The following is a 20,009-nucleotide window of genomic DNA, read 5'->3' as shown; positions in this document are numbered from 1 at the left end:
GCCCTGTTTAGTAACTCCTTTTTGAGTTTCTCCTGCTTGTCATGGACTCTGTGTTGCCAACCGGGATTATCGAGCCATGGGTATCATCCTGATAATCATTTATCGGAGCTTATTAAAACCACCTGTCCTGAAATCTGAGGTTTACATAACATTACAAATCCCAGCATCACCTGGTCGCTTTCATTCTCAAGGTTCCCACTAATTTCGGTCTCATCCACTGCAGAGCCAAGTCTCAGGGTGCTTCTACTCTGTGGAAATAGCCCCATTTGAGTCTCTCTCTCTTCTCACATATGCAAGCTGTGCTCATAAAGATGTTCCTCCCATGCTTTCCCTGTTCAGAATCCCAGCAGTGCTTGGAAAGTCCAGCTTTAAAGAAAGCCCAACACAATGGATATTGATCAGCCCCCTAGGTATAGCTGTTCCGGATGGTTATCGCCTATGCAGATGGTTCCAACAAGTTCATTCTCTATGGTTCATTTCTCATCTCTATAAATCAGTAATTGTGACCGGCTCTGTCTGGCTTCATATATTGTTCCTCATTCCATCCAGGGTGAGTGGCATAAAATGCTCCTGCCCTTCAGGACAGGGTGAGGTGGAGGCAGGCTCACATTGCTGCAGGATCTCCTTGGAAAAAAAATGGGGGGGGCAAGGCCCCTCAGTTACCCCTCCCCAGCTGCTGCCCCAGGGTGGACGTCTGAAAAACCACAAAACCATGTGGGGCCAGCTCCAACAGTCAGAAAATCCCCATTCAAGCTCTGCTTTAAAACCTCAAACTAAATCCCAAACCAAGCTCTGCTTTAATACTTCCAAGGAAAAAGAGTCCATCGCCTCTTGTGGGAGTCTGTTCCACTGTCAAACAGCTCTTACTGTCAGAAAGTTCTTCCTGATGTTTAGTTGGAATCTCCCTTCTTGTAAACTGATGTCATCGATTTGGGTCCTAGCTTCTGGAGCAGGAGAAAAGAAGCTTGCTCCATCCTCCATGTGACAGTTCTTCAGATATTTGAAGGAGCCCATCATATTTCCTCTCAGTCTCCTTTCCCCCCAGGCTAAACATACCCAATTCTCTCAACTGTTCCTCAACAGGCTTGGTTTCCAGACCCCTTATCATCTTGGTTGCCCAACTTTGCGCACGTCCCAGCTTGTCAACATCCTTCTTAAATTGTGGCACCCAGAACTGGACACAGCACTCCAGGTGTGGTCTGACCAAGGCAGAATAGAGCCAGACACCTTTGCTGATGCAGCCTAGAAGAACATTAGCTTTTTTTTTTTTGCCGCTGCATCACATCACTGAGTCATGTTAAGACCCCCTAGATCCTTTTTACATGTACTACTGGCAAACCGGGTGTTGGCCCAGCGCCAAGGGCCTTCTGGCGGTTCCCTCCCTGCGAGAAGCAAAGCTACAGGGAACCAGGCAGAGGGTCTTCCCGCTAGTGGCGCCTGCCCTGTGAAATGCCCTCCCAGCAGATGTCAAAGAGATAAACAACTACCTGACATTTAGAAGACATCTGAAGGCAGCCCTGTTTAGGGAAGTTTTTTATGTGTGACATTTTAATGTATTTTTAATCTTTGTTGGAAGCTGCCCAGAGTGGCTGGGGAAGCCCAGCCAAATGGGCGGGGTACAAATAATAAATTATTATTATCTATGCATCTGGTTCTTCCTGATTAAGTGTATAACGTTGCTTTTGTCCATGTTGAAATTCATTTTGATATGTTTTGGCTTAGTTCTCCAATCTATTAAGGTCAGATGCAGCAACAGTTGAGTGTAGGATCCCTCCGGTCTTCCAAACGGGATGCTTTTCCAACCTTAGGCATCCAAGTTTCTAACAGTTGTGCTAGATTCAATTCCTTACATGACAGTTTGTTTCTCACCCTCCCTCTTAGGAGCTCATGGACTGTATCATTGTGTGTCCAGTCGTATCCCCCAAGAACCCCATCGTAGCAAACATAAGAAGGGGCTGCTGGATCAGGCCAGTAACCAATCTAGCCCCACATCCTATCCCCACAGTGGCCAACCAGATGCCTGGGGAAACCCACAAGTGGGACCCAAAAGCACCCTCCCCTGTGGTTTCCAGCAACTGATCTTCAGCAGAATTACTGCCTCCCTCCAATCGCAGTAGGTCAGACAACTTGCACATGATGTTCCAATGAGTTTCATGGCTGAGTGGGAGATATACACCCAGGCCTCTCACCTTTAAGCCCAATGGCCTAACCACTGCACGACGCCTCTCTCTTTCTCTCTCTTAACCGCCTCACCAAACCTTTGCAGGAGACCTCAACACAGGCTGCAGAAAAGGACAAGTGACTTTCCATTTCTGACTAACAGAGAACGCCTCTCAGAACTGTTTCCCCCCAGCTCAACCCACCATCCTTCTGACCTTTATCTCTCCAGAGCAAGTGTTTGAAATACCACAGCCGCTTCTGATTAATATCACATCGCTACCATCTCCCACCCCAAATGCTAAAGCATCAGAAAACCTCAATGGCGGGGTGTTGTTGTTTTCCCCCCGTCAGGTTCCAAAATTGATCAGGGACTCTGCAAATGAGAACATGAACAGAATGAGCCCCAGGCTGTCAGCAGTGCCATGCCAAAGGAGGAGATGGAGTTGAACAACAGCTGGCATGGCGGGGATTTCCCACCCATACCAAGGAGCCCTTAAATCTTGGCCCAGGGGAAGAATGATCTGGCAATCCCCCCCCTGCCCCTTTTTTCATTTTCGCAGCCCAAGTTTGGTTCTCTGTTTTCCTTTTAGGCTGGCAATTTGAAAATATGAAAAACAATGGGCAGTGGCAGAGTGCCTTGCTCAAGGAGCGATGGGGTGGGGAGAACAGTTCTCTATCCAATGCTCTGAAACACCTTTGTACTGCTCCTTTCGACCTCTGAAAAACCAGAAGGTTAAAGGTGCGGTTGTTTGTGAGCTTTGCGACAGCGCTGCTCTCTGCGCTTTGAAGTCCCAGAAAGTGGGGCTTCCAAGTGCAGCACCCCTTGACATCACAATGATGTCAGGTGATGGGCAGATGGGCTGCCCCCGCAAGGTTCCTTGAGGAGAGGGATTGGCCGTTAAACCACTCTGGGAACTGAAGCTCTGTGAGGGGAGTAAAGGTAAAGGGACCCCTGACCGTTAGGTCCAGTCGTGACCGACTCAGAGGTTGTGGCGCTCATCTCGCTTTATTGGCCGAGGGAGCCGGCGTACAGCTTCTGGTCATGTGGCCAGCATGACTAAGCCGCTTCTGGCGAACCAGAGCAGCGCATGGAAATGCTGCTTACCTTCCCGCCAGAGCGGTACCTATTTATCTACTTGCACTTTGACGTGCTTTCAAACTGCTAGGTTGGCAGGACCAGGGACTGAGCAAAGGGAGCTCACCCCGTCACGGGGATTCGAACCACCAACCTTCTGATCAGCAAGCCCTAGGCTCTGTGGTTTAACCCACAGCACCACACACCCAGCGGAAATAAAGAGTGATCTGCCTAACTTGGTTGGGGAACCTGTGGCATTCCAGATGCAGTACTACAACTGCCATCCTCGCTGACCATCAGCCATGCTGGTCTAGCAACATCTGGAGTGCCACAGGGTCCCCATCCTGGTTTAACTAGTGTGGGGGGCGGGGGGACCTCTAGCCTGCGAAGCTCTTTTGGCCAAGCCACACCAACCTGCCTGTCACCAGATTGTCAGGGCTTCAGAGAATCACATGGAGCAAAAATGAGTTGCCTGATGTCTCTGTGATATTCATGGCTGACAGGTGAGCACCCCTGCCTAGTCTGCAGGGCTTGGCGGAGGGGAGATAAGGATTTGGCCCACATCCAGTTCTGAACCCTTGATCTAATCCCTACATGGCAGGGGAGGGGGCTGGTTTCATTGGAAGGGAGTGGAGCTTTGTGAAAGGGACAAGGGAAGATGGCAACCATTGATTCTCCTGGATAAGGAACAGATTCAACCAGCTAAAAATATAAAAACATTTCCACATCAGAGGGGTTTTCTTATATATAAAAAACTACCAAACGATCTTTATTCTCAAACTCAATGTTTCCCAACCCTGATTGCTTTTCAGTTCAGCCCCACTGATCCAGAGGCTCAGTTGGCAAATATATCGCCCATGGGCATCCAAATGCTTTTACACTGCGTGGCCTGGTAGAGAAACTCTTCCCCAGCCCCCTCTCGTGGGTCAGCCCAGCAACGCTCCTCCGCTCCATAATTCACCCAGGTCCTCTTCAGGTTGCCAGCTGAGGCCCATTCAACAAATGCAGAACCCTAGGCGGAAGAGGAAATAAAAACAAAATAAAGCAGAGGAATTGGAACTCTTCCAAGTTAAGGGGTACCTTCATAGATCTCGGGCAGAGGTGTGTGTTTTTTTTAAAAAAAGTTCTTGATCTTCAGGGGTCATTTCTGCCCCCAATTGACTTATCTATCATGCGGAATTCATGCCCACTGCAGAGGCTTCTGGGAAATATTCTCATGTATGTGCTCAGTCCCGCTGTCTTGACAGGCCTCAGCATCATGCCCTATGAGCTGAGATTATGCCCTTGAACAGTGAACCTGGTGAGGGTCACAAACCCCTAAATGGGGCCCATAGCATCAGCAGTGTGCCCCATTGCGGTCATGGGGGTCAAGACTGCTGTGTGCTGCTGGCCTTAGGCCTATTCAGGTACAGTGGTACCTCAGGTTAAGTATTTAATTCATTCCGGAGGTCTGTTCTTAACCTGAAACTGTTCTTAACCTGAAGCACCACTTTAGCTAATGGGGCCTCCTACTGCTGCCGCGCCACCAGAGCCCGATTTCTGTTCTTATCCTGAAGCAAAGTTCTTAACCTGAAGCACTATTTCTGGGTTAGCAGAGTCTGTAACCTGAAGCGTATGTAACCTGAAGCATATGTAACCTGAGGTACCACTGTATCATTAAACGTAAATCACTTGGTGACCTTTAAGGTAACAAGCGACTAATAATGTCTAATAAATGATAAAAAATATTTATTAATGTGAAATTTTATAATCTGTGCTTTCATTGTATATATATCAAGGTGGTTCACAGCACATAAAAAAAAATCAAAAGAATCAGTTCATAAGCATCTATAAAACAAAATAGAAACATCAGGAAATACTGGTTGGTGAAAAGAAAAATTCAGATTGTGAAGGCCTGTCTAAACAGTACAGTTTTCAGAAGACGTATAAAAGGAGGAACGGGATGGTTTCTGCCAAACTAATACAGGCTGGGAGTTCCACAGGGCAAGGCCTGCCACACTAAAGCCAAACCTCAGGGGAATGGGGAACCACCACAAGTGCCCTGTCAGAGGATCTCAGTCTAACAGCCGTAGCGGCAGGCATGGTGTCTTTCAGAGACGTTTGTCCGTCACTGTTGGTTTTCTCCCTGAGGAAACCATGACAAGCTGTGTTTGGGTGAGGTAAAATGTACTTTTGGCCTCCAGATTGCTCCTGAGAGAATAGGGATGGTTCTGGAGAATACAAAGTTGTTACTGCTCTTAGAGATATTTGGATTCTCCAGAACCATTATCTCACCCAAACACAGTTGATTGCCAGGCTTGAATAATAAAGGCAATGCACTACCTCCCTATAAAGGCCTCACTATTATCAAGGGCTGGGCTTGGGCATTACTCCACAAAAACCTAAAAAAAATCATTAAGCAATGTTACATAACCTTCTTTTTCTTCCCTTTCATGCGAAGCCTGCAGGCAGTAATCTCTCACTCTCTCTCTCTCTTGGCTGCACTTTAATTAAACCTAGGTAGCGGGCATTGGGGGACACGGGTGGCGCTGTGGGTTAAACCACGGAGCCTAGGACTTGCCGATCAGAAGGTCGGCGGTTCAAATCCCCACAACAGGGTGAGCTCCCATTGCTCGGTCCCTGCTCCTGCCCACCTAGCAGTTCAAAAGCACGTCAAGTGCAAGTAGATAAATAGGTATTGTTCCGGCGGGAAGGTAAATGGCGTTTCCATGCGCTGCTATGGCCCGCCAGAAGCGGCTTAGTCATGCTGGCCACATGACCTGGAAGCTGTATGCCGGCTGCCTCAGCCAGTAAAGCGAGATGAGCGCCGCAACCCCAGAGTCGTCCACGACTGGACCTAATGGTCAGGGGTCCCTTTACCTTTACCTATAGGGGCCATTGGTGGACAAAATAAAATTGCTTTTCAGGTTGAGCCAAGACCACTTAATGGGCTCTGGCTTCAATCGAAAAAAAGCCCATTTCAGAGAGTCCTGTAGCCCTGCTAAATTTTCCCCTGACACACTTCTGTGTATTGAGACAGGAATGCAGAAGCAGCAGATTTCTCGGAAGCAGACAATCCATTCTCAGACTTTCTACAGATGAGAAACACTGGCTGCGTACTAACCATACATGTGAACCATATACCACCCCACCTCCAAAAATCCTGGGAACTGTAGTTTACTTCTCACAGAGCTACAATTCCCAGCACCCTGAACAAACTACAGTTCCTGGAGGGAGGGGAAATGTGCTTTAAATGTATGATGTGCACACAGCTACTGATAGAGGTTGAGATGTGCCAGTATACTAATAGGTAGGAAGAGAAGCTGAAAATTAATCTGCCTGGTAGCTTGGGAGGAACTCCTGGATTCATCCTCATCTAGTGAGTCGCAGGTAGCAGCTATAGGCAGGAACGCTTTCTACGAGCTCAAGCTTGTACACCAGTCACAACCCTGTCTGGAGCAGTTGAACTCGCTCTTAGTCATCCGTGCCCTGTTTTTGTTGGCGTATGACTGTCTCAGAAGACAATGGAGGAGTGAGCCTTTGGGGGTCAGTCAGACCATTTCAGCTGGAGCAGAAGGTGGCTGTAACAGACTGGTTAGCTTCAAACCTAGGCTACTGGAATGGACTTCACCTGGGGCTGGCTCTATTATTATTGCAAGTTTATTAAGTCCACACACACACAATTTAGTACAAAATATCCTTTTCCAATGCTTAAAAACAAGTAAGGATAAAGAAAGGGGAAGAAAAGGTTGAAAACTTGTGAAAAGGGAAATAAAATAAGGAAATAGAGTATACAAAGCAAAAACAAATGGGAAAAAGGAAGGGGTAACTTCCAATTCATTGTCTGTCAGCTATATATAGAAAATTATTCAAAACATTCACTCCAAGATAACCCCTGACTTTTCTACTTTGTATATACCAGTATTTTCACACGGGCTTAGCTCTGAAGGGCTGTAAATTGCAGCGGGCACAAAATTCGGCCTGCTAGATGCTGGGGGGAGCCAGATGTCTGAAGCATAACTCTGAAGCTATGGTGGCTGTGGGCAAAGCTTCCTTTAAAGGTTCAGAGTCCTAAAGAGCTTTGGGCAAAGTTATTTAAAGGACCATTTTCACTCATAAAGTCCTGCACCAGCCTAAGTTCTGCTTTGGTGGGCCTTGAGTTTCCGCCTCAAAATATCGGTTAGGTTGACCTGCACACACAAAACTGGGCCTTCTCGGTGGTGGCCCCAGAACTTTGGAACTAATTTCCTATTGATTTGCACCTTGCCCCAGTGTTGGTGAGCACTAGAGACCTTCTTCAATGCTACCATTAATGAAGATGGTAACCATAGTATCCTAGAGTTGGGAGGGGACCCCGAGGAACATCTAGTCCTGAAATGCAGGAATTTGCAACTGTTCTATACAGGGATCGAACCTGCAACCTTGGGGTTATCAGCACCATGCTCTAACCAACTGAGCTAACTGGCCAGCTAAGGCATCACAGAGCAGCTGCTTAGTTTTTCTGTGTGTTTGCTGCTGTGGCTATTCTACCTTTATACTTTGCAATGTCTTGTTTGCGTCTTGCATTGTGAGGCCACAGGATACCAAGTCCATCCAGCTCAGCAATGTCTACACAGACTGGCAACAGCTGTGCAAGGGAGGGGGTGTTTTCTAACCCAGTAGATGCCAGCAATTGAACATGTGCTAATACCACTCCGATATCGCTCTTTCATACTAAAAATGCAGAGCTTCATGCAACCTGAGAAACCATGCATGTGTGCTTTTACACAGGTCACAGAATTCACCTCTTCATGGTGCAGAAATAAGTACATACAGTGGTACCTCAGGTTACAGACACTTCAGGTTACAGACGCTTCAGGTTACAGACTCCGCTAACCCAGAAATAGTACCTCGGGTTAAGAATTTTGCTTCAGGATGAGATCAGAAATTGTGCGGCGGCCTTGGGAGGCCCCATTAGCTAAAGTGGTACCTCGGGTTAAGAACAGTTTCAGGTTAAGAATGGATCTCCAGAACGAATTAAGTTCTTAACCTGAGGTACCACTGTACAGCCTTGATGATGACTTCATTTCTCTGAGAGAAGAAGGTGTACTATTGCATATGTAAGGATCTGGAACTTGCTTTATTTATACAGAATGAAAGCAGAGATTCTCAGGAAGCTCAGCTCTGTCCTGGTAGCATATTCTGCATTTTTCCTCCCAGGGCCACTGCATTAGATTGCCGCAGTATTTGCAAGGGATACTCACCTCCTTAGAGCCAAAGTACCACACGGCTTGCACATCTTGGTGTTCAGCTAAGGCCCGGCTCAAATGGTCCCGGTTGCCAGAGATGATGTTCACCACTCCACCAGGGACGTCCGAAGTATCTAGTACCTGATAGAGAAGAGATGGACGCCATTTGTTGCAAAGGTGACTGGCACTTTAAGACAAACCCCTAGAGAATTCTGGTCACATGACTAGAGCCTGGTAGGTTAGTTCATTGTTGGTGCTTTGTTCAATTAATAACTGTGCCCTGTATTGCCTCTGCAACTATTTCCTGACTGCACCATTGTACTGGCCGGCACCAAAATAAATATTGGAGGCAAGATTTCAAAGGTCCCATATAGGCTATGAGGCAAACTGGAAAGACATTTTAAAATATGGGTTTATTGGTAATACACCAAGGATTATGTAATATCTGGTTTTTGGTTTTTTTAAATAATGCAATAACCCCATTGTCCTTGGGTTCTATACAAAAGTGCCTGAAATTTCTTTTGTTGGCTACAGCTCCAAAATCTTCTGGCTGGTGGTAAGAGTTTGAAGTTCTAAATTGCATACTTTTTTGTCCCATATGGGTCCCAGAGGACTACTGGGAGAGATCCACAACATGTTGGAATACTTCAGGTATGCCACGGGAGAGAATGGACTGTGCAGAATGCGCATCAACATTTGAGGGATAATGTAACTTTTCAGATTGTGTGTGGGAAAAGAGTAGAAAAGGAAGAAATCTGGGGCATTGACTTTCAACTGCATGTTACTAGCTGCCTCCACTTAGCCATCTGTCAGAAAATATACAAAACCAAAAACCCAGACACTGCACTATTGGGGAAACACCATCCCCTCCAGAAACATGCAGTCCCACAGATATATGTATGCTCCTTTTCATTCCATGTAAAAGTAGTTGGGGATTCAATGCCTGAACATTGCAGACGGCTCTTGCTTCAGAATGATGACAGCTACATGTTCCTTCATTGGAAAATCATAGCATTTTCCTTACCAGGCAGCAGTAAAGAAAACCTGGGCTAAATTTAAAGCACACACTTCTATCATTTTAACAATCATGGCTTTCCGTGAAGAATCGTGGGAACTGTAGTTTGTTCAGGGTGCTCAGAATTGCTAGAAGACCCTTCACAAAACTACATTTCCAGGATTTATTGGTGTTTTTTGAAGGGTGGGAAGCCATGACTGTTAAAGTGGGATAAGAGAGAGGAGCGGATCCCAAAGGGTTCCTGCCAGCAATTTTACAAGCTTTTTGTGACAGTGATTTATGAATTAGTCACTGCGTAATTTTGAAATCACTTGTTATTATAAGCCTTTAGTTCTCTCAAGGGGAAAATTATAACTCCCTCCCAGATTTTTGTATAAACACATTTTTTTTTATTAGAGTAATAAAAATGAACACCAAACCAAAGAGAACAGAAAGCTGCAAGCCGTTGCTTACAGCAGGCATAGGCAAACTCGGCCCTCCAGATGTTTTGGGACTACAACTCCCATCATCCCTAACTAACAGGACCAGTGGTCAGGGATGATGGGAATTGTAGTCTCAAAACATCTGGAGGGCCAAGTTTGCCTATGCCTGGTTTAGAGGCTTTTACGCAGCAATATATAGCAATAGTTTTAAGTTCTGTGTTCATTTCTCTTTCCCACCTTGCCTTTGTCTGACATCCTTTCTGTACAATTTGTGTCCGCACTGTGCAGATAGGCAGTTACTCTTCCAGATGGACTTCCACAGTCAAATAAAGGTTTTAGAAGGGATTTGATAGCCCTTTCTCCCTTGTGTAGGTCAGGTGTGGGGAACATTTGTCCTGCTAGATGTTGAACTACAAATCCCATCACCCCCAGCGAGCAGGGTCAGGGGACAAGGCTGATGGAAGCAGCAGTTTAGCAACATCTGAGAGGTTCCTCACATTTAGTAGGTTATGAAGCCATGCCAGAACATGTAAAAATCTAAATTATTTGCCACGCCCTTGTTTGAATGAATGCTGTATTCCAGTAATTGCTCTTTGCCATAATTCCCAATACCACTGATTTGGGATTAAGCAGCCAGCCATCTTTGAATTCTTTACTATTACCTGTTGAGCTGCCGGTATTATAAACTTGATTAAGTTTGGAGAGTCCTCGTGGCTTACGAGGAGACCCTCCCTGGAGTCCAAAAATGTCCTCTTCGGGTTCCAGGGAGGGTCTCCTCGCAAGCCACTAGGTGCTTCCCATTTATGTGCATTTCACTGGCACGCATGAAGTCCCCGAACATAACCCCCGTGTAAATGGGGAGTTGCTTGTAGTCCAAATAGATTTTTTAAAAATAAAAATTGAAAGGGAGTTACAGCTTGTTTATGATTCTGAACACCTGCTGCTCAAGAGGCCCCAAGTTCCTGACAAGGAGAAGACTGATTTCCCCCTTAAATTGTTGAATTAATCCTAGTGGTTTAAAGACTGTCAGTAAAAGATAATTTCAAACTACATTCATGCATCATTGATGAAAAGGAGGTTGCATTGCTGGCAGGAACCTCTTGAAGAGCCTGTGCAGGGAATTGGAGAAACTCCCTGTGTCTCCTTGGGATAAGACTTATTTGGTCTTTCTGTCTGTTCTCAAACCAGTTGCCATTGCAGCTGTCATCCTCAATGTTTTCAGCTACACAGCTTTCTATGCTAAAGAGCCATTGGTTGCCCCAGCTACAAAATGTTTTGCAGTATCCTTACTTTCCTGAAGGGGCGCATTCACACGTGTGGCAAAGTAGGAAGCTGGAAGTGCAGCTCCGCTCTCGCCTCCCGATTTATATATGTGGATTGTGGTACTTTAAAGACTAATAGTTTTAGGTTTCTCTGACAAATGGACACTAGGCTATATGCATAAGGAACATCATTCTGTGGTGCAGATTCAGGAAGTTACTCTTTTCTTTCTCAAGCTGATAATAGCTACCATTCCTGGTGTCTCTTAATATCAAAGTATACTAAACAATAGGGACGCGGGTGGTGCTGTGGGTTAAACCACGGAGCCTAGGACTTGCCGATCAGAAGGTCGGCAGTTTGAATCCCCGTGACGGGGGTGAGCTCCCGTTGCTCGGTCCCTGCTCCTGCCCACCTAGCAGTTCGAAAGCACGTCAAAGTGCAAGTAGATAAATAGGTACTGCTCCGGCAGGAAGGTAAACGGCATTTCTGTGCGCTGCTCTGGTTCGCCAGAAGCGGCTTAGTCATGCTGGCCACATCACCCGGAAGCTGTACGCTGGCTCCCTCGGCCAATAAAGCGAGATGAACGCCGCAACCCCAGAGTTGGCCACGACTGGACCTAATGGTCAGGGGTCCCTTTACCTTTATACTAAACAATGGTGATAAAGCAGAACCTCCAACTCACATAGATCAAATGGAGATGGTGTTCTATTTGATGAGCTGCTTAGGGTTGTTGTTGTTTTGCCAAAGTTGTTGAACTTTTTGGCAGGATCTGAATAAACAAAGTTTGAGCTATTTTTAAGGACACACACCAAAATCTACACTTCGGTTGCCATACATCTGGATTTTCAGTGATTTCCGCCCAGGTACTGCTTCCAGCTGCAGTATTCAGGCTACGTCTGGGAAATACCAGGCAACCCTAGAGTTACTATAGAGGTGGGCTGAGAGTTTTGGGATAGGTAGGGCTGTAGCACATGCTGCTTTCTTTTTGATCTTATTATACAGACAGGGACTCAGTGCTGAGACTTCCAAGTCTTTTATTACAGTAGATAGTTTAACAAGTTTACTTTAGAGAAGTATGGTAATATAGTAATATAAGTTTATTTTGCTCTTATGAGTCCTAATCTAAACATGACTGGTTTCTTGTGTCACCCTCTCCTCTAGGCTGAAGTAATAAGGCAGGGGGGTTCACAACATGATGAAGATGAAGAGTCATCATTTTAGCTTCTGCTCTGCCATGCTCCTAGAACCAGCCTGGTGATCCCACTGAGTTGCGTTCTTGAGCAGACCCACTGAAGTTCATAAACCTTAGTTAATCATGCCGATTCGTTTCAATGGGTCTGAACAGGACTAGCATTGGATACGACCTTCTCTCTCTCTCTCTCTCTCTCTCTCTGTGCTTTGTCTGGTCACATAGATGGAGAGTCTCACATAAGGCTCCTCCACATTCCTTGACTAAATTGGGACAAAACACTCAGCACTGTATTTTGCAATCCTTGGCAAGACAAATTCTGGAAATGCATATACAACATCTGCCAAAGAGAGCGCGGTTTCTGCTTTGGATGCTTTCATAAACGCCACACGAGGTTCTCTCCCGCCCCCCGCCCCCCTGAATCCAAAAGTGGGCCGTGAAGAAGAAATCGAGAACATAAAAAATGGCAACGAAACTCAAATCCTCACACCGAATCAGACCGGTATCCTGATCAACACACCCTAAGGAAAGAGCAGAAGTGGGAAAAGGCCGCCATTGTGGAACGCTATTGTTGGCGGTTCCCTCTCACCCCGCAAGCAACTTGACCACTGCTTAAGTAATCTTGTTATATTGTATTGGAATGTGGTTTCTGTATGTTATTATATTTGCTATTGTTTTGCCATGTTATGGAATTGCTACTGTTGTGCTATGTTATGAAATTGCTGCTATGTTTTCCTACGTTCTTGTGAAATTGTTTTCATAGGATTTGCTTGAAATTAATCCCCCGTTTCTTGGTTGTAAGCCTCTTTGAGAATGAGTTTCTGGGTGGAAAAAGGGCACACAAGTAAAATGAATGAATGGATGAAATGCAGATAATGGGATGTCTGCTGGTCCGGTTCATTTAATACATGCTCAAGTACAGGTAAACAGACAGAGTACCAATAACAATATTAATTACTTAATTGATCACTAACCATATTGCAGGGGTTTGCATTGCAGGGGCAGGACTAGATGACACTTTGGGTCCCTTCCAACTCGACAAATCTATTATTCTACTATATCGTCATTTATCCATGAATAACGGGCCAATTCACTGTATGCCCTTGCTACTAAAGTGTTTGTGTGTTGGCCGTTTCTTTTTACGTAACATACGGAGGTAACAGCTTGTTTCCTTTCGTTAATGACTTGTATTCACGTATTTACAGTGTAGTACTGATATCAGTAATAATATTCTCCACCCCAGTTTTAGTAAAAAAAACAAAAACAACAAAAAACTACAACCTCAATGAATGTTGTTAGGATATATTTATTCCTACTTTCAGGAGAGGCTGCGGTGGAAGGCAATGCCCTCTCTTTTCACTGGAAATATTTAAACAGAGGCTGAGCAGATTCCTGTCCCAGATGCTGTAGCTGCTGCAACCTGAACGGTCCCTGGAAAACCACAGATGCACTGACACCCTCCATGAAACTGTCTAATATCCAATAGTAGTAGTAGTAGTAGTAGTAGTAGTAGTAGTAATAATAATAATAATAATAATAATAATAATAATAATAAAGCCAAAGCCGGGCTCAGAGCGGCTAACAACAGTAAAAATAGCATAGTTTACATAAAATCACAGTCAATTAATTCAAATACATTCTAAAATCAGTTCAGAATCAAATTAATGGCAACCATTGGGCTAGCGTTCTATGAAGATTACAGAAGGAGAGAGAGGGTAGAACAGCTCTGTCTTGCAGGCCCTGCGGAAAGATGTCAAGTCCCGCAGGGCCCTAGTCTCTTGTGACAGAGCGTTCCACCAGATTGGGCCCCAGATCAACAGCTGCCTACGCCTGCAGCCATCACTTTTACCTTCCGAAAGAGAATTCTACAAATTAATCCCATAATATGTAAACAAGAGCTTCCTTTTGCCTGCCCTGAACTGTCCCCTTGTCTGTTTCACTGGAGGCTGCTGCTGTTGCTGCCCTCTTGCGGGTCTGAGTCATTCTGAGAGCGGTTTTCCCTAAACCACTTTCTTCACACTGTGCCTACATTTTATAGAGACTTTCATCACATTCCCTCAACTAACACTTCCCCCCCATCCCCTGGGATTCTTTCATTGGAGGACACATGCCTAACCTCACCAAGCTGCACTCTTGCCAAGCCAAGTTCTGTATTATTAATAATAATAATTTCATTTCTACACCACTTTATATTTTTAAGGAAGAAACCTTCAAAAGTGGTTTATAACATATTAAACTGTCAAATAAAATTTGCCCGCTCCCAATTTTTTAAAAAAAGGGAACATTTAGGGTGCATTTTGTACATGGGAGAAAAGTCTAGAACACAAAAGAACTGCATTAGGAACAGAAGGGATGAAAACAGGAAGCTTTCGTTTCCAGTCTTGAAAATCATGCTTATTCAAGCAGGAAAATGAAGGGTGCCATGACCTCCCAAAACTTCCTCCATTCTGCATCCCCAAAGCACCACCATTTGTGAATGAGGCTGGTGGGGAAGAGAAACTGAGAAAGCTTTTTTCTTTCCCCGCAAGAGAAAAATTCATGGGGAGGTGTTATATTCATCTCCTGCCTTCCAGTTAGCCAATCACGTTTGACTGAAGTGGCTAAGCAACACCTTTTTCATCTCCCCATTCTTATTCATCTCTTTGCAAAACAGAAAAAAAATGCTCCTCTCTGGAAAAGCTGAATTATCCCCCCATATCAGAGCCAAGTACACGTCTGCTACTGTCTTCAGTTATGCAACTTACGGAGCGCAGATTTTGGGTTTCCCCAAGTGAGGGATTCTGCATTCCTTCATGGGGACCACAGAAGCCACACTTGCCTGTGTTCATGCCATAAGTTCTTTAAAAAGGGAACCGTGCGAGAAATCCCCAGGCAAATGGGTCAAAGAGAAACCTCCATCGTCCAGCTGAATGAAAAAGTGGATGCCATTGCCCTGAAACTGACATCCCTGGAAGTGCAATGCGGTCTGATTTCCTCCCACCTGCATCCTCTGACTTTGCTCAGGTGTTGCTACTATTGACTGAAGAGGATGGGAGGCCAGTCTCTCCTTTTCTCCCCCTTCCTGCCCTTGACTCCTGGTATCTTGTACTTCAAATGCAGCAAGCCATGCACCAGAAGCTATGGTTAATATCTGCCAGAACCGCAGTAATGTGAGAAGCTGGAGGAGGAGGATGGAAGCCAGCTAATGGGATGAGGAGGAGGGGAGTTGAATTCTTCCCTGGCTCAGATTAAAATCCAAGTCAGAGAAAAACTGAGGTGTAACACCACTGCAGTGAGTTGCTGAGATTCATATTCCAAGTCAAAGTATATGAAATTGAGCAACATGGCCAATCCAAACCCTTCCCCTTTATAGTGGGGATTTGGAATCATTTTATAACAGATAGGGGAAGGAAAAGGGGTGCATGTGGAAGCTATGCTTACACTGTCCCTCAAAAACTTGGAAAGATCCCAGCTGGAAAGATCCCAGCGATACTCTGGTTTGAATCATCTTGGCATACACACACACATCAAAGGTTCTAAGATCTATACACTTAAATGCTAATGAACCCAATGAGAACAAATGCACAAAAGACCATCTGAATGGATGGATACACTTTATTTGATCTACAAATGGGACAAGGAACCTCCTGCATCCCTGAGGGCCACAATCCCATCCAGGGGTCGCATGGCAGTGGTGAGTGGTGCCAAAGACAAAAGTGGATGGAACAGCCAGTGCAAAAACATTCAAGGAGGGTACTAAGCAGAGCTAGGAAGGGATGTGGCCTGGCAAAAGTCACAAGGACCAGGCAGAGAGGCCTGGGGGGCTGCATTTGGTCCCTGTGGCTCAGACCCCCTGCACCCAGATCTACAAGATAGGCTAGAAAGAATCGTACCTGGTAGAAATCCAGGGCGAGTAACGGGAACCGCTCGCTGGGCACCATCACCACACAGTTGCCGCGGACAACAGCAGGAGCCAGCAAGCTGACGAAAGCGAGGAGAGGCTGTTCATCGGGGCAGGCGATGCCGACGACACCGAGAGGTTCCCGAAAGAGGAGGGAGGCTCCGTACAAAGAGGTTTCCTGCAACAGAGAGAGTAATTTCTGTAGATAATATATGGGAAGAAAAAATAGATAGAAGCAGTAATATTCTGTTAATAATAAATCAGACAAGTTTAAGTAACGGATATGGAAGGGAAGGGAAGTCTAATGTTCATGAAGAAACTTATTGTTTGAAAGTTGTTCTATTCTTTATGTGTTTTATGATGTTTTTGATTTGGTGATAATAAGATGGTGTTGTAAAGATGTGATAGGGAACAATAAAGCCTAAAGAAAAGCAAGCAGAAGGCGTTCAGTGAGTGAGGTTTGGGGGGGGGGGGTTAACATAGACTGTGAAAGGGGATAATAAGCCCACCCCCAAATGGAAGCTCCATGTGGACACCCCCACCATCCAGCCCACTCCCCTAAGTCTGCCTTTCTCTCTAATCTGGCTAAGTGCAGACATCCTATGGTGCTCATTAAAAGATAGAGACTAAAACACAGGGTCACCCCAACAAAAAATATGTGCAAAACTTCCCATCCAGCTGTTCGGCATCTGGGAGGAACTGCAGCTGACCCACAGTCTGGGCTGCATCATCCCTTGGGATATAGGAGGTTTCGTGTCTCTTTAATCCAGGATCTCAGCTGAAGGCCTTTCCCATCCTCTGCTGCTGGGTCCTTTTACCGGGACATGCCAGGAACTGAAGCTGGGACCTTCTGCCTGAAAAGCCCATGCTTCCCTGCTGAGTTGTGGCCCTTCTCCCAAACCTTTCCAAGCTTATAGAGCCAAGTCCCCCCAAAGCTATAGGGGTGGGGAGTGTCCTGTGGCATGTGCTTAGCTCTATGGCCCTGCCTGCCCAGTTCGCACCTGCACAGCTCCTCCGTATTTATCGGAGTACGCCGCCCAGTAGAAGAGCCGCTGCACGCAGAGGTCCACCTCCTGCAGAGCCGTCTCTTTCTCGGCACCGGCCAACGCCTCCAGCCGCGATGCAACCTCTGCTCGGCGGAGTTCCATGTTCTCAGCCAGGTAGTACAAGATCTGCGCCCGGGCATGGGGCGTCTGCTTCGCCCACCTGGGGAGACCAACACCGTGTTAGATCGGGGGAAAGGGCAGGCAGAGGAAGTGTGGGTTCTGGTGGTCTCACACCTCCTGGCGATGTGCACTTTGGAGACCACAGAAGGCTTCGTTGCTCTTCCTAAGAACGCCTGAAGAGCCCCTCTCGGATAAGATGGAAGATCCCCACCTAGCCCAACATTCTGCTATTCCCCACAAGAGCCAGGCAAATGCCAGAGGGAGAGATGCAAAAAAGGCAGAGGTGAGTGAAGGCTGCTGAAGAAGCCAAGAAGTCTCCCCCTCCTGCTGTGACCAGCTCCCCCCCTCTGGTCTCCCAGAACAGAGAGAGGAATGAAGAGGGTGGAGCCAAGAGAGACAAGGCGAAGGAGCCTTGCTGGGGTAGCACCCAAGGGAGAAGCCTTAGAGAGTGGTGGGAGGGCAGGGACCTTCAGTCCTCGCAACTGCCTCACTGGGGCAAGACCTCCAGGGAAGAGTTGCCGTGACTGCTAGGCCTGTGCTGTTTTGCACAGCACAGAAAAACAAGAGTTAAAATCCCAGGCCGGTTCCTGACACCACAGTGGAACCTCGGTTCTCAAACCGCTCTGTTCCCAAATGTTTCGGCTCCCAAACGTCAAAAACCTGGAAGTAGGTGTTCCAGTTCTGAAAAGTTCCTCAGAACCTGAACGTCCAATGCAGTTTCCAATCCACAAAAAGCCTAGCTGTCAGCCTATTGGAAGCCGTGCCTCAGAATTCGAACATTTTGGAATTTGAACGTCCTTCCGGAACGGATTACGCCCAACTCCCAAGGTTCCACTGTACTACTAAGCTATGGCACCTTCCGCTGTGAATTTCCGCCTGCTGTCCTTCCTGCCCCCTTCATCAGGGAGAAACTGTGTTCAGCGAGTCGTGTTCTGTAAGTCAAGTGTGCTCACGGCGGCACACAACTCAGCACTAATTTTTCCATTAGTGCATTTGACTTAGTTTGGACCCAAGATTTACAACTTGGAACCAAAGATGGGCAGGACCAAAGTGCCATGACTAGGCCTGGCAGTGGGCAGACACCTCACACTTGCATAGACAACAAACAACACACAAAGACAGGCAGCCAGGGAGGGGGAGTAGAGAAGATTGTTCAGAAACAGGGGAGATTTAGGGCAGATCCACACATCCAAGGCACATTTAAAGCACATGACTTCCCTCCCCCCCCACCGCAAAGAATCCTGGGAACAGTACAGTAGTTTGTTAAAGGTTCTGGGAACTGCAGCTGGGGGGACAGACGGACTGCAGTTCCGAGGATTATTGGGGGGGGGGCAAATATTGTGTTTAAAATATTAATCGGATGCATTCTATATTTATGCTGCAGATCCGTCCTTAAAACAGCTGAGCAGTGGCAAGGATGTGGGCTGATTTCCAGGAACCTCCGCCGAAAAAAATAATAATTTAAGAAAGAGGAGAAAGGAGGAAACACGAGTACTGCAGGAACCAAAAAGTCATTCATAGGAACAGAAACAAGGCAGGAAAACGAGCAACAGATGACACTGGAGGAATCGCCATAAATAAATGGTGGCAGAGGGAAGAGAGCATTCCCACAGATGACATAGCAGAAAAGATGGATGTGGACATCTGGCAAAGGTGGAATTGGAAGCCCCCCGAGCTTAATGTCATCGCTCCAACACTGTCAGGAAGCGAAGCTGCCTGTATCTTAGCAGCTGCCTCTACATTTTGTCACTTTGCATCAAATCTCACCCCATTTGTCAGAAGCCAGGCCTTGTACATCCCTATAGTGTTTTAAAAGGGAGGAGAACTGGATAACCTCCCCCCCCCCCAACTGGAAATGATATTGTGATCAAGGGACAGGATCCAAATATCTACTTGCAACATTGCCTGGTGAAAGTTTTAACGCTTCCCTGTAAAATCAGCAACCCCCACCCCCCAAAAAACTACTCTGATTTTGAGAAATCCCTTGGGGATTCAAAAGACGTTTGCTGTGTGGCATGGATGGCCTGATGCTCAGCAAACACAGGCCAAAGGAAGCTGCCTTATCTCAAGAAACACAGGCCATGGGAAGCGGCCTTAAACCAATAATCAGGCCTGCCTATATTTCTTCATCATCTTCTCTATCACGGCCCTTTCCCTTCACCTCACCATCCTGCACAGGCCCATTGACTTCCAGCCTCAGCAGTTTCCTAATTTCACTCTTAGATCCTGTGCCTCAGGCCTTTTCATTGCATCTGATGATGCCCTTTGTTCCTGAGACCTATCAGGCTGTTATCAAGGGCTTGTCAAGCGGACTGGATAGGACAGCCACAGGTCTCTTGGGAAGGACGGGATGTTAAGTCACTCTGAAAAGCATCACTCTGTGAGGGGAACAGGGGTCTCCTAACAACTCTCAGCACCATCAACTAACACTGCCCTCAAGGGACTTACGGAGGGGACAACAGAGGGGGGAATGAAGCCAGGAGGAAATGTTCTGTGCACACCATACATTTAAAGAGCATGGCTTCCTTTGCAGAACCATGGGAACTTTAGTCTGCCCCTCACAGAACTACCATTCCAAGCGGTGGCTCCCAACAGAATATTAAAAACACAACACAGCAGTAAAAATTAAAAACTT

The 20,009-nt window shown here is 46.3% G+C and overlaps 1 protein-coding gene and 2 long non-coding RNA genes across 4 annotated transcripts in view; 1 reads left to right on the top strand and 2 right to left on the bottom strand.

Annotated features, from left to right (window-relative positions):
• Positions 1-8,539, top strand: part of LOC309355345 — a 37,459-nt gene extending 28,920 nt beyond the window's left edge. The window contains exon 4 of the long non-coding RNA XR_014162508.1: positions 8,414-8,539. This is a non-coding gene — a long non-coding RNA (uncharacterized lncRNA). The remainder of the gene's footprint in view (positions 1-8,413) is intronic.
• Positions 3,972-20,009, bottom strand: part of ALDH16A1 (aldehyde dehydrogenase 16 family member A1) — a 40,412-nt gene continuing 24,374 nt past the window's right edge. Inside the window, exons 15-18 of one of the 2 annotated variants that reach the window (XM_081885902.1) lie at positions 17,210-17,414; positions 16,201-16,386; positions 8,458-8,583; positions 3,972-4,247 (exon numbers count right to left, since the gene is read on the bottom strand). In XM_081885902.1, coding sequence (XP_081742028.1) covers positions 4,071-4,247; positions 8,458-8,583; positions 16,201-16,386; positions 17,210-17,414 — 694 coding nt within the window. In that variant the 3' untranslated portion in view covers positions 3,972-4,070. Of the gene's footprint in view, positions 4,248-8,457; positions 8,584-16,200; positions 16,387-17,209; positions 17,415-20,009 lie in introns of those variants that run through there. The other variant, XM_081885903.1, reaches the window with a different exon arrangement.
• LOC309355348 lies at positions 4,356-5,858 on the bottom strand. The gene is made up of 2 exons (XR_014162511.1): positions 4,898-5,858; positions 4,356-4,653 (listed from the first exon to the last, which is right to left on the bottom strand). It is a non-coding gene; the product is annotated as an uncharacterized lncRNA (long non-coding RNA).

This window comes from Podarcis melisellensis, assembly GCF_964234715.1.
Source record: "Podarcis melisellensis genome assembly, chromosome: 13".
Classification (NCBI taxonomy): Eukaryota; Metazoa; Chordata; class Lepidosauria; order Squamata; family Lacertidae; genus Podarcis; species Podarcis melisellensis.
This window is presented reverse-complemented; position numbering and strand designations above follow the sequence as displayed.